The following is a 14249-nucleotide window of genomic DNA, read 5'->3' on the forward strand; positions in this document are numbered from 1 at the left end:
AAGAGAGAATTTTGAAAACAAAAACAGAACATCAAAGAGTCACATACAATGAACCAACACAAAGTAATCAGTTGATTTTTCTGTAACAACCCTGCAGTCCGGACGACAGACTCATGCTACATTTCAAATGCTGAATGGAAAAAGTCTACAAAATAGGAGAAACTACCCAACAAAATTATCACTTAGAATTGAAGGAGAGATAAATATAACAAGAGAGAAACAGACACACAGATAGACAGATCATATTAGTTGTTACCAGTGCACAGAAGGGAGGGGGAAAGGGCAACATAAGTACAGGGATATAAGGAACAAAACTACAATGTATTAAAAAAAAAAAACACAGCCTACCCAGATGTATTGTACAGCACAGGGAGGATATCATGCTTCTAATAACTTCAACTGGAATGTAGTCTCTAAAAGTATTGAACCACCATTTGATATGTTGTCCACCTGAAACTAGGGTAACTTTGTCAATAAAGTGTATTTAACTTAAATATATTTATATACACAAATTCATATCAAAATAAGGAACCATCTTCAAATTCCACCCACCACACTGGGGATCAATCATGCTTCTCTGTGGGGCGGGACTCCAAGACATTCGGCCAAGAAGACGACTCAGGTTACGAAAATGGACATGGCTCCTGCCCCGAGACACACGAGGTCTTGGGACGCAGGTCCAGACTGCGTTCTTTCTCTGAAACTACCTTACGTTACGTGAGGCTCATTTGCTGTCCATGAGGCCTTTTCCACGTCAGACAATGACTGAGCCATGTGTGTGCCCAAGGCCTTCCAGGCCGCTGTCCGTGGTCCTGACTCGAACTAGCAGGCTCTCTCAGCTACTGTCCATGGTTGTGCTTCTGCTGCTCTGCACGGGGTAATGATATTATTAGATTAAACAGACTTTGCCCTTTTAGGGTAGTTTTAGGCTAACAGATACGTTGAGCAGAAAGTCACAGAGTTCCATAAATTCCAGTGCCCCACACGTACGCCCAGTTTCACCTATTATGAATATCTTGCTCCAGTGTGCTATATTTGTCAGAAATGATGAGCCAACTTAATACATTATGATTAACTGAAGTCCATAGGCAACACAATGGCTCACTATCATCTGCACAGTTCTATGAGTTTTGACAAATGCATGGTGTCATTTGCATCCAGAAGCCCCGAGGCTGCTGTCCATGGAACTGCCTTGATCAGGTACACTGTTCAGACTGCTGCCCATTGGTCCACCATTTCAGCAACACACAGTACAATTTCACTGCCTTAAGACCCCCTGTACCTCACCTCCTCTTTCCAACCCCTCCCACACAAACTCCTGGCAGCCACTCATCTTCTCATTGCCTCCATAGATGAGCTCCTTCAAATACCGTGTAGTAGGAATCTCACAGACAGTATAGCCTTCTCCGGTTGGCTCCTTTCACTTAGCAATGTGCATTTTCATTTCCCCATGTCCTTTTGTGGCTCAATGGCTCATTTCTTCTTCTTTTTTAATGGTCATTTCTTACTTTGGGGGACTATGGGAGGGTAATTAATTTTTCTTAATGGAGATACTGGGGATTGAAGCAAGGACCTCATGCATGCTAAGCACACGCTCTATCATTGATCGATACCGTCCCCCCATTTCTTCTCCTATTAACTTCTTTTTTCAACAGCTTTATTGAGATACAATTGATACACAAAATAAACGCATATATTCGAGGTACACCTGAGATTGCACATACGCAGACACCTGTGAAACCATCACTACTGTCAAGGTAGTCGACATATCCATTTCTCTAGAAGTTTCCTTGTGCTTTGGGTCTATTGGGATGGGGGGAGGAGCACACGTATGTGAAGAACATTTATCACGAAATCTACTCTCTTAACAAATATCTGGGTGCACAATGCAGTGTTGTAAACCGTAGGCACAATGTTACACACAGAGCCTCAGAATAGAACTCATTTTGCATAACTGGAAATTTATACCTATTGAATCACAGCAGAATCAAAGAATATCACCACAGAAAATCAATGAAGCACAAAAGAAAGAAGCCAGAAGGAATAGAGGAACAAATTATCTACAAGACAGACAGAGAACTATTAAAAACAACAGTGATAATAGGACTTTCCCTGCCACAATTACTTTAATGTAAATGGATTAAATTATCAGAGCAAAAGATAGAGAGCGGCTGAGTGGATAACAAGCAAGGTCCAAATCTGTGCCATCACAAGGGACTCACTTTAGGTTTAAGGACACATGTAGGCTGGTCATGAAGGGATGGAAAAACGTACTCCATGAGAAAGGCAAACGAAAGGAAGCAAGGATGGGTACACTTGGACAAAATAGACTTGAAGGTAAAAACAGTCATAAGACACCCAGAAAGACGCTATACAATGATGAAAAACTCAATTCTTCACAGACGGCTTCGTCCTTTTTATTCTGAAATCCTATCCCACTGTCTGGATGCATCCACTCACCTACTGAGGGACATCCTGGGCGCATCCAAGTTTGAGTTAAGCTACGAACAAAGCACCTGCAGACATTTATAAACCATAAACATCGCTGCGCAGATTTGGGGTGGGCATGAGTTTTCAGCCCATTTGAACAGGTGAGTATCTAGGAATGCAGTTGCTGGGTTGTATGGCAAGATTAGGTTTAGATTTTGGAGAACCTGCCGAGCTCTCCTGCAGACGGGCTCTTCCGTTTTGCACCCACCCGCAGCGGAGGAGGCCTCCTGCTGCCCCACACCCTCACCAGCGTTGGGAGGTGCCGGGTTTCGGTGTTGCTTCTGGACGTCCACCGTTCTAACAGCTGCGTGGTGGTCTTACTTGTTTTCACTTACAGGCTCCAGCGACGTAGGACGTGGAGGAAACTTGCGCTTCCTTCTCTGCATCTGTGAGTCTTCCTAGGTGACAGGTCTGTCCAGGGCTTTTAGTCACTTTTAACTGGGTTGTTGCTTTCCTTGTTGCTGACTTTTAACAGTTCTCTGCATATTTCGGACACGAGTCCTTTATCAGATACGAGGTTTGCAGATGTGTGATTCTCCCAGTCTCTGGCCTGCCTTTCATTCTCTCGACAGTGTCTTCCACAGGCAGGCATTTTCCACTTCAGTTAAGTTCAGCTAGTGACTTCTTTTTCGTGGAATGCGCTTTTGGTGTTGTACCTCCTGGCTCTTCGCCGAATCAAGGTCACCTAGATTCCCATGGTTCCGTTCTTTGCGTTGAGGTCAACGACCCACTGTGAGTCAACTTCATGACCACTGTGAGTATGTGCCTCAGCTCGTTTCCTGCTGGGATGCAGGTGCTCCACCACCACTTGGTGAACAGAGCCCCTTCTCCATTAGGTTGCCTTCGCTCCAGGCGAGCTCTCAGAGGTGGGCCTGGGCAGCGAGAGGTCACTCCCTTATCTGAGCTCCTTTGGTGCTTCTAGAATGTTCTGCCACTGAGGGGGACATGCAATCAAATGGCCTTCAGCCATCTGCAGAAAAATTATTTCTAACAGAATTTGCACCCAAACCAAGGATAAAGTGTAAAGGTAGAATAAAGGCATCCCCTGACAGGCAAGATCTCAGACAACGTCCCTCCAGGCATCCTCTCTCAGGAAGACAGCAGACGGCCTTTGGACCTGAACTCTCCACGTCAGCTGCCTGCGCCCCGGCCGATCATGGACTCCAGCCACCGTCATTGTGCCAGTCACTTCTTTACGACAAATCTCTTTCTAGATACAGATACAGACCGTATACACAGAGGAAGGGGTACATCCTACGGATTCCGTTCCCCTGGAGACTAACACACCCTGGGGCACAACGCAGTCTTCTTCCAACCCACAGGAGCCGACTGACTCCAGAGAGGATGGGAGGGCAGGTCCACGGCACTCAGCAGCGTTCCTGAAGAGGGGGTCTAAACTGCACTGGAAAGCCAGCTCAAGGGCCCAGCATCGATGCTTAGTTAAGTCTAAAGCACGTGCTTCCACACGTACAACGTGGGAACGTCCAGTTACACGCACTGGGTCTGTTCACAACGCAGCGCATTTCCTCCTAAACGGTACATCAAGTGATTGAGCCTCGTAGAAGGAACAGCATCCTGGATTAGAACGGCAGCAAGTGTCACAAACCTGCTGGAAAGCAGAGTGGATCCCTCCCGCGGGCGGCCCCACTCGGCTTGCTCACTGGCTGCCCAGCACTCGAGCTGCTCAGAAAGGCACCTTCGTGCGGTCCTGCTGTGAGGAGCATGAGCCGTTCTCCACCTTCGGAGACAAAACGCTGGCTTCCTGTAAGAAAAAATATGGTGCTGCCCAGGGTCCTTGCGCTTCGCCTGGCCGTGTGGGTGAGCTTCCCCCGTCAGGATCTGTGAAACCAAGTTCACCACACGGAGCAGAGGGAGGCGGCCCAGGCCAGCCAGCGCGTTCCAGAGCCACATCCCGGCCCTCTCCGACCCTCTCCACGCCCTCGTCTCTGGCTGCTGCGCTTCTCAGTGAGGGGCTGGGGGACGCACACCTGACGGCAGCTTGTCAGCTGAGCTGGAGCCTCAGCCAAGGGACAGCCTTGGAGCAGGTGGGCCCTGGAAGAAGCCCCCGGGACACAGGAGACTGGGGCTCAAGAAGGTGGCTGTGCCCCCAGTCCCAGGTGAGTCCCCGGGAGGCACCCCATAAGTGAGGGTCCTTGGCTTCACACGGGGCAGAACTCAAGAGCAAGCCGTGGGTCAGGAAGAGTAGGTTACTCAGACAGAGGCACACTCCGCAGACAGAGCGCGGGCGTCTCGCTCAGCAGGGAGAGCGGCCACGCGGAGCGGGGGCGCTGGTTCCCATGGGCTCAGTAGCGTCGCATGCTAACTAGTGGGGGGATCGTTCCAGCCGCCTTGGGGAAGGGGCAGGGGGTCCCAGGACGTGGGCCACCACCCACTTGTTAGCCTTATGGCCAGCCTCAGAACTGTCCTGGCCCCTGTGGGCACGCCATTCACCAGGCTGGTATGTTACAACGAGCCGACAATGAAGCTCAAGGCCAACTGGAAGTCAACTCTTCCACCATCTTGGGCCTCAAGATCTATTGGGGGTTGAGTCTCCCACCGTCTCCGTGCTAATTGCTGTGTCATTCCTTTAATGGCGGTGCCCTGCCCCCTTCCCTCCTGTCCCCCCCACGCAGCAGACCTCAGCGGCAGAGAAACCTGTGAGCCCCCGGGAGTGGTTTAGCACAAATCCTCTCCCGGGGCCGCAGCCTTCCGTTGCTCCCTGACTCCTCTGGACCCCTCTCGCTCCCCACACCTTCCTCCAAGGGGGGCTGCGGGCTCCCGTGCCCATCAGCCGCCAGCCACTGGGATAAGAGCGTCAGCACCCAGGGAACGGCGGGAGCAAGGCCCAGCCAGCGCCTTGGCCCCACGTTGGCTAACTCCGTCTGCGGCTCTCGCCCAGGGGCCGTCCTGCATTTCCTCCTCCTGGAAACGCACAGCCTCCCCGCACTGGTCAACAGCTCCATCCTCCAAACACAGACTCAGCTCCTCTCCCTGCTCCAGCACAGGGCGCACCCGCCAAGCAGCCTGCCTGCCGTCCTGGTGGGTCTCAGCCCAGGCTGGTCTCTGCCGTGGGAGGTAGGGTGCAGCAGGAGTCAAGACACCAATCCCTACTCTGCCTCCGTCACACTCCATGTGATGGGCCTGGAGGGGCAGGCTTGAGTGTTACTGATGGCGCCCCAGTCATAAAACTCTGCTTGGACGGGGCACGGGGAGGGGGCTTTCTGATTAAAAGATGCAGGCTCAGGGAGCTGAGAAGTCAGGGGTGTGGCCCAGCAGGAGCCCCAGGAGCTGCCCTCCCGCCTACACGGTTCAGACGGATACCTCCAAGGAGACCGCTGGAGAAGGCAGTGCTGGGGGAGCCGCCTGCTGACACAGGCATGAGCTGAGCGTGGGGACCCGAGCCCTGCACACCTCCACACGGTCCGTCTAATCCATACAACATGGACGCAAGGGTCGTTTTGAGCTGCAGGCAATTAAAAAAGCAGACACAAGGCAATCTCTCCGCCTCCTGCCTTTTACAAGGCAAAGCAGGGCGATACCTGAGGACACAGCAGACCCTTATCAGCACCTGTCAGCGCCTGCCCTGCGAGCCTGCCTCACTCCCTCTCCCATTAACCCACGTACCTACCTTCCCCGCTACACTGACCAGAGACACAAAGTCCCTCTCTTTGCCTTCACCCTTGCCTACAACTCAAGTCCTTTAGTTCGGGTCTATACACCCAGTGTTAACCCCCTGCCCCCGTACTCATCCAGGGCACCCTCTGTTCCTATCTTCTAATCACTCTGGGAGATGCTTTTTTCAGAAACCTGAGGTGGAAGGGGGAACTGGCCCCCTCTTCTACAAGAGCAAGCCTCTCCCCGACCTGACAAGGGGCAAGCCAAGTCTGAGACTTCCTGCGGTGAGAGCCCTGGCAAAGAGGAGGGAACGTGCACAGGGAGGTGTCCATCAGCCCTGCAGGAAGACAGCCAGGCAGCTTCCACCTCTAGCTACCTCCATCTGATCCCTGTCCAGCCGGTACTGGGAGTGCCAGGAGGCACTAGAGATCTGTGTTGAGGCAGGAGTGCAGAATGAAATGGGGATCCGAGCTGGGAGGACCAGGGTGCACTGCAGATCTGTGCTGGGAGGACCAGGGTGTAGAGCAGTTCTGTGCTGGACGACCAGAATGCACAAAAGATCTGAGCTGGGAGGACCAGGGTGGAGAGAAGATCTGTGCTAGGAGGATGAGGGTGCACAGAAGATCTGAGCTGGGAGGACCAGGATGCACAGGAGACCATCTACAGCAACCAGCCCAGGAAGCCGCCTGCTCCCCACACGGCAGACCTGCAGGAAGTGAGACCTCTACCTCCAGTGAAAGTCCAAGAAGCCGAACAACCTGTAACAGCACCCCCATGCCCAGCAGGGGTGTGACCAATAACCGACAGCGTCCATCATTTTGTCCCTGCGTCCGGCTTAGGACCCACATGAGAAAGCCGGACGTGCCCCCAGCCATCACAGGGGCGCCTGCATCTCGTCCCTGGTCCAGCTTCCCCAGCCGACCGCCTCATCACGCACCCCGGAGCTCGCCCTTTTTCTCTAAAGAACCTTTCTATACACAGAAAATATTTTAATAGATTAACATACTATTTATTATACGCTATGCATACATGTATTAGAAACACATGTCACACACGTGTGTCTGTGTACAGTAACGCTGAACAGTACATACACGTAATAAAACCGCAAAGCTCTCCCGCGTCCCTGCCTGCCTGGAGGCTCTGCCAAGCCCGGTGCTGGGTGTGGACGCCCTGGCTGCACCAGCTCGGAATAATCAGGCTCTCCTTATCCTGTTAAAGCATTTTCAGCAACTTAGGAGACACAAGGTCTCATGACAGTGGCTCGCAGTCGCTGTTAAAAAGCAGCCCCAAATGCATCTTGGGACCTAGACACAAGCGGAGACGAAGGTGAAGGTGGCGGAGTGGGTCTGAGCAGGGGCGGTGATCCCCGGAGGAAGCGAGCAGAGCAGGGGTGGCGGGCGGTCCTGTGGGGCCCAGCAGAGCGCCTGGGCTGGACTCCGCTCTGTGCAGGCCGGAAGGGGCGCAGCACGCATGTCGCCCACCCAGCCCTTGTAGGACACGTGCCCGGGAAGCCCCCTTCCCCACCCGCGGCTCTTCTGAAGTGGGCACTGCATTATCCCCCAGGGCCCCTGATGCTGCAGGCACAGAACAGCCCAGGGGTGCACACGGGGCTTGGAGTGAGCTGCGGCACTCCCAGCCAGCAGAAGCTGAAGGTCCCCGCCCCACTCCTGGGGCACACGCAGCGGTGGAGGGCCTGCGCGCTATTGCTCAGCCAGACAGCCTTCTTCCAGCCCCAGAGAGCACCGTGAACTCTGCAGCACAGAAGACAGCTGCTGCTGGGGAAACAGCTTCCCTCTGACCTTGCATGTTACACCACCCTGCGGTCAGAGATGGGGGACAGGGATGGAGCCACGGATGGAGGGAGAGAAGAGGCTTGGACCCAGAGGAAGACAGCCGCCCACCCAAGAGGCCGTGCTGGCAGGCGGACAGGACAAAGCTGGGTTTAGGCTGCAGCCTGTGCCCACCGCACTCACCAGAGAGGAGAGAGGTGACCACTGGCCCTGGGAGGACCGGGGGCTCAGGGCGGAGGCCGGGTACCCCAGGCAACAGCCAGCCAAGCGGGCAGCACCCCTGTGGGAGGTAGGGAACAGGTGACCGCCGAGACTCCCACTCTCAGCCCAAGGTCCCAGGACACCACTTGCCCCACCCCCGGGCACCCATGTGAGACGCCTCTGCTGTGTCTGGACTCCCCCAGGTGATCTGAGACAGAAACCACCCAGAGAAAAGGGAACTTCAGGAAGCAGGCAGTGCCACCGGTTTCAGTCCTGTTCTTAGTGTTCGCAGGGTTGCGGGCAGTCAGCTCACATCTACGGGAATCCAGCCAAGAAATCCTAGGAACTGGGGCTGCAGGCACAGAGATCAGCCTGGAGGAGCGCAGGTGCCTGGGGCCAGAGGAGGGAAGGGGTGGCGGCAGCACGGAGACCCAGGCTGCAGGGGAGCCACCTCCATGGCTTCCACCTTCGGTGAGTGCAGCCCAAGAGGAGCAGGGGCAGAGGGAGCGCAGGGGGCATTGGAGGGGAGGCCCCACCTCAGGGACCCCACAAGGCTCCAGGAGCAGCTGAGGTGAAGGCTGGGAGCTGGTGGGCACAGGCAACCGTCCCACCACCTGGAAGGTCCAGGGACCAGGGGAGACTTCTGGGGACACTGGGGACACAAAAGAGGGTGAAGGTACCCCAAGGATGAGGAGCCCTGCTGGGAGGGGCCCAGGGTGGGACTCCAGGTAGAAAGCCAGCCCTGCTGGGAGGGCACCAGGGTGGGACTCCAGGGAGAAAGCCATCCCTGCTGGGAGGGCACCAGGGTGGGACTCCAGGGAGAAAGCCATCCCTGCTGGGAGGGCACCAGGGTGGGACTCCAGGGAGAAAGCCATCCCTGCTGGGAGGGCACCAGGGTGGGACTCCAGGGAGAAAGCCATCCCTGCTGGGAGGGCACCAGGGTGGGACTCCAGGGAGAAAGCCATCCCTGCTGGGAGGGCACCAGGGTGGGACTCCAGGGAGAAAGCCATCCCTGCTGGGAGGGCACCAGGGTGGGACTCCAGGTAGAAAGCCATCCCTGCTGGGAGGGCACCAGGGTGGGACTCCAGGGAGAAAGCCAGCCCTGCTGGGAGGGCACGAGGGTGGGACTCCAGGGAGAAAAGCCAGCCCTGGGGATAACACAGGGGTCAGGGAGTGGAGTGGAACTACGCTGAGGGCTCTGCGTTGTCCCAGAAGATCAGAGGCTGCCAAGGGCCAGCACCAGGGACAAAGGTCAGGGAGGTTGAAAGTAAGAGGTGTCAGAACACCTGGAGGTCAAGGAGGGCAGCCCCAGGCGCTCTAAAATACATGGAGCTCGTGCACATGAGCAGAAGCCTGGGAGTGGATGGGGGCAAGAAGCTAACTTGGAGTTCAAGAGAATTTGGAGCTTGTGCAAGTGAGAGGCCACTGAAGGGCAGGAGGGCAGGGGGACAGCCTCAGGGGTTCAAGGGAGCTGGTTGAGCTTGTGCAGGTGACCGGCGGGCTTGAAGGGCAGAGGACAACCTGAAGGGCTCCACGGAGCAGGTTGAGCTTGTGCAGGTGAGCAGAGGGCTGCGAGGGCAGGGGGCAGCCCCAGGGATTCCAGGGAGCAAGTTGAGCTTGTGCAGGGGAGCAGAGGGCTGGGAGATCAGGGGGCAGCCCCAGAGGTTCCAGGGAGCAGGTTGAGCTTCTGCAGGGGCCCAGAAGGCTGGGAGGACAAGGGGCAGCCCCAGGGACTCCACGGAGCAGGTTGAGCTTGTGCAGGTGACCGGCGGGCTTGAAGGGCAGGGGACAACCTGAAGGGCTCCACGGAGCAGGTTGAGCTTGTGCAGGTGAGCAGAGGGCTGCGAGGGCAGGGGGCAGCCCCAGGGATTCCAGGGAGCAAGTTGAGCTTGTACAGGTGAACGGAGGTCTACGAGGGCAGGGAGCAGCCCCAAGGGGCTCCTGGGAGCAGGTTGAGCTTCTGCAGGGGAGCAGACGGCTGGGAGGGCAGGGAGCAGCCCTGAGGGGCTCCAGGGAGGAGGTTGAGCTTGTGCAGGTGAGCAGAGGGCTGCGAGGGCAGGGGGCAGCCCTGAGGGGCTCCAGGGAGCAGGTTGAGCTTCTTCGGGACAGCAGAGGGCTGGGAGGGCAGGGCGCATCCCCAGGGGCTCCAGGGAGCAGGTTGAGCTTCTGTAGGTGAGCAGAGGTTTGGGAGAGCAGAGAGCATCCCCAGGGGCTCTAGGGAGCAGGTTGAGCTTCTGCAGGGGAGCAGAAGGCAGGGAGGGCAGGGGGCAGCCCCAGAGGTTCCAGGGAGCAGGTTGAGCTTGTGAAGGTAGCAGAGGGCAGGGAGGGTAGGGGGCAGCCCGAGGGGCTCCTGGGAGCAGGTGGGACTTACATGGGTGAGCAGAGGGCTGTGAGGGCAGAGGGCAGCCCCAGGGATTCCAGGGAGCAGGTTGAGCTTGTGAAGGTAGCAGAGGGCAGGGAAGGCAAGGAGCAGCCCCAGGGACTCCAGGGAGCAGGTTGAGCTTCTGAGGGGAGCAGACGGCTGGGAGGGCAGGGAGCAGCCCCAGGGGCTCCAGGGAGAAATCAGAGCTATGACCTGTAGGCTGGGGGCAGGCAGGTACAGGACTGCCCTGAGGAGCTCCAAGGAGCTAGTAGAGCTTGTATTGGTGAACAGGGGGCTAGGAGTGCAGGGGGCAGCCTAAGGGGCTCCAGGAATAAGGTAAAGCTTGTGCAAGTAGCAGAGGGCTGGGAAGGCAGGGAGCAGCCCCAGGGGCTCCAGGGAGCAGGTTGAGCTCGTGAGGGTCAGCAGAGGCCTGGGAGTGCAGGGGGAAGCCCCAGGGGCTCCAGGGAACAGGTTGTGCATGTGCAGGGGAGCAGAGGGAAGGGAGCGCAGGGGGCAGCCCCAAGAGGCTCCAGGGAACAGGTTGAGCTCATGCGGGACAGCAGAGGGCTGGGAGGGCAGGGGGCAGCCCCAGGGGTTCCAGGAAGCAGGTTGAGCTTGTACAGGTGAACGGAGGTCTACGAGGGCAGGGGGCAGCCCCAAGGGGCTCCTGGGAGCAGGTTGAGCTTCTGCAGGGGAGCAGAGGTTTGGGAGAGAATGGGGCAGCCTCCAGAGATCCAGGGAGCAGGTTGAGCTCAGGCGGCTCAGCAGAGGGCTGGGAGTCCAAGAGGCAGCCTTAGGGTCTCCAGGGAGCACGTAGAGCACGTGTGGGTGAACAGAGGGCTGGGCGGTCACGGGGCTGCCCCAGGGGCTCCAGGGCACAGGTTGAGCTTCTGCAGGGGACCAGAGAGCTGGGAGGGCAGGGGGCAGCCCCAGGGGCTCCAGGGCTCAGGTTGAGCTTCTGCAGGGGAGCAGAGAGCTGGGAGGGCAGGGAGCAGCCCCAGGGGCTCCAGGGAGAAATCAGAGCTATGACCTGTAGGCTGGGGGCAGGCAGGTACAGGAGAGCCCTGAGGAACTCCAAGGAGCTGGTAGAGCTTGTATTGCTGAACAGGGGGATGGGAGGGAAGGAAGTAGCTTAAAGAGGTCCAGGAAGCCAGTTGTAATTGTGAGAATGAGAAAAGGGTCCACAGAACAGCGGGGCTCCCCTGTAGCTAGCGCATTAAAGCCCGGATCTAAAGTACAGCCACACGAGGAGCTGAGCCAGGTTGACGGCTGTGGGGATGGTCAGAGGGGCCACGGCTGCCCCTGGCCAGTGTCTCCTGGGACAAGGGTCTCAGAGGCTGCCAGTGAGCAGGGGGCTGAGGTCAGAGGACAGGGACATGGGAGCTACAAGCTGGGGTGGCGTCAGGGGCCCAGGTGTGAGGGGGAAGTGAGCTGAGGGGCTCCAGCTGGAGGACCAGAAGAGGGACAGGAGCTCCCCGAGGCACAGACTCGGCAGCCTGGCTGAGGCCACAGGGATGAAAGGGGAGGGGCCAAGGAGGAGACCTGCAGGGCCAGGGTCCAAGAGGGCCAGGGGCCAGGGGGGCCAAGGCCCAGGGGCTCTGGATGCAGAGCTGACCCAGAAGACACGGGCGCGGAGGGCAAACAGCAGGCCAGGCAAGGGGCCACGAGCAGGCTTCTGGGTGGTGGAGGCCCACCACGCCAAGGAGAGGCCCGCTCACCCAGGGCAGGGCCGGGCAGTGGCAACAGGACGGTGAGCTCAGGGGACCAGCAGACGCTGGCCGGGAGCAGGCAGCACTGGTCAGGACTCAGACACAGGGCTCAGTCAGGCCAGGCACTTGCAGGAGGTCAGGGACCTAGGGGGCTGTCACCCAGGTGATCACCCAGCGCTGACCCACAGCTGCAGAGGCACGAGGCCCTGGGTGGTGAGGGCCCTGCCGGCCAGCTGCTTTGCAGACATTCTGGAAGCACATGGGCGCTGGGATCAGGGGTGCCCAGACCTGGGCTCGTAACACCCTGCCTGGACCCTCTCAGAGGTGAAGCCCTGGTGGTCACACAGCCTGCTTTCTTGCAGCCTCCACCAAGGCCCCATCGGTCTATCCTCTGACTGCTAGATCCGGGGACACGCCTGGCTCCACGGTGGCCTTTGGCTGCCTGGTCTGGGGCTACATCCCTGAGCCGGTGACGGTGACCTGGAATTCAGGCGCTGTGTCCAGCGGCATCCACACCTTCCCATCTGTTCTCATGTCCTTGGGGCTCTACTCACTCAGCAGCTTAGTGACTCTGCCCACCAGCACCTCGACCGGAAAGACCTTCATCTGCAACGTAGCCCACCCAGCCAGCAGCACCAAGGTGGACAAGAGTGTGGATAAGTAGAAAGGCCTCAGGGCGGGCGTCCACTCCCAGACAGGACCGAGGTCAGCCCTCCGCCCGGCTCGAACCACATGGCAGGATGGCAACCTCTGCCCAGAGTATCAGAGGAGGAGCAGTCTCCTCGCCTGAAGGCCTCCCAGGCAATGGGAGGGGTCCTCTGGGTGTTTCTATCAGGTCCAAGGTGGGCACAGGATGCACACCTCTACCGCACATAGCTCGTGCTGGACCTGCCAAAATCTATCCCTGACATATGCCCGCCCCAACAGACCTGTCGCCCTCACCCATAAACCTCCTGTCTGCTTTCTTTGCAGAACCCAAGATACCCCAACCACAACCAAAACCACAACCACAACCGCAACCACAACCAAAACCACAACCAAAACCTGAACCAGAATGCACGTGTCCCAAATGTCCAGGTGAGTCAGACAAGCCACTCCCTTTTAACAAGGAGGTGGCCACAGCCCTGGCGTGCTGGGAATACATGTGTCCTGGAGAAGGCTGGCCCAGGTGCTAACTGCCCACCCTGTCTTCCCTGCCAGCCCCTGAGCTCCTGGGAGGGCCCTCTGTCTTCATCTTCCCCCCGAAACCCAAGGACGTCCTCTCCATTTCTGGGAGGCCCGAGGTCACATGTGTTGTGGTGGACGTGGGCCAGGAAGACCCCGAGGTCAGTTTCAACTGGTACATTGATGGCGTTGAGGTGCGAACGGCCAACACGAAGCCAAAGGAGGAACAGTTCAACAGCACGTACCGCGTGGTCAGCGTCCTGACCATCCAGCACCAGGACTGGCTGACGGGGAAGGAGTTAAAATGCAAGGTCAACAACAAAGCTCTCCCGGCCCCCATCGAGAGGACCATCTCCAAGGCCAAAGGTGGGACGGACAACGGGCGCGGGAGGGTCCTGTGGGGCTGCTCAGAGTGACCGTCGGGCGCTCAGACACACCTGTCCCCACAGGGCAGACCCGGGAGCCGCAGGTGTACACCCTGGCCCCACACCGGGAAGAGCTGGCCAAGGACACCGTGAGCATAACCTGCCTGGTCAAAGGCTTCTACCCAGCTGACATCAACGTTGAGTGGCAGAGGAACGGGCGGCCGGAGTCAGAGGGCGCCTACGCCACCACGCTGCCCCAGCTGGACAATGACGGGACCTACTTCCTCTACAGCAAGCTCTCGGTGGGAAAGAACACGTGGCAGCGGGGAGAAACCTTCACCTGTGTGGTGATGCACGAGGCCCTGCACAACCACTCCACCCAGAAATCCATCACCCAGTCTTCGGGTAAATGAGCCTCACCCCGGCACCCCAGCGAACCCCCCTCCTCGAGGCCCTCAGGGTCCGGCGTGGACGCCTGAGCCCCACCCCTGCGTACATACCTCCCGGGCGAGCATGAAATAAAACACCCAGTGCCTCCCTGGGGCCCTGCAAC

At 57.7% G+C, this 14249-nt stretch overlaps 1 protein-coding gene, 1 long non-coding RNA gene and 1 gene segment (V, D, J or C); 2 read left to right on the top strand and 1 right to left on the bottom strand.

Moving 5' to 3' along the window:
- The window catches only part of LOC105062021 (uncharacterized), a 113813-nt gene that overhangs the window by 57954 nt on the left and 41610 nt on the right, over positions 1-14249 (top strand). The window lies entirely within an intron of this gene.
- Positions 1641-8483, bottom strand: LOC141578050 (uncharacterized). The gene is made up of 2 exons (XR_012507930.1): positions 8079-8483; positions 1641-7922 (listed from the first exon to the last, which is right to left on the bottom strand). It is a non-coding gene; the product is annotated as an uncharacterized LOC141578050 (long non-coding RNA).
- LOC123614323 (immunoglobulin gamma-1 heavy chain-like) lies at positions 8537-14248 on the top strand. The segment is given in 4 exon segments: positions 8537-8567; positions 13140-13244; positions 13368-13697; positions 13781-14248. Coding segments are annotated over 4 exon segments (780 nt in total).

Source organism: Camelus bactrianus, chromosome 6 (genome assembly GCF_048773025.1).
Source record: "Camelus bactrianus isolate YW-2024 breed Bactrian camel chromosome 6, ASM4877302v1, whole genome shotgun sequence".
Taxonomy (NCBI): Eukaryota; Metazoa; Chordata; class Mammalia; order Artiodactyla; family Camelidae; genus Camelus; species Camelus bactrianus.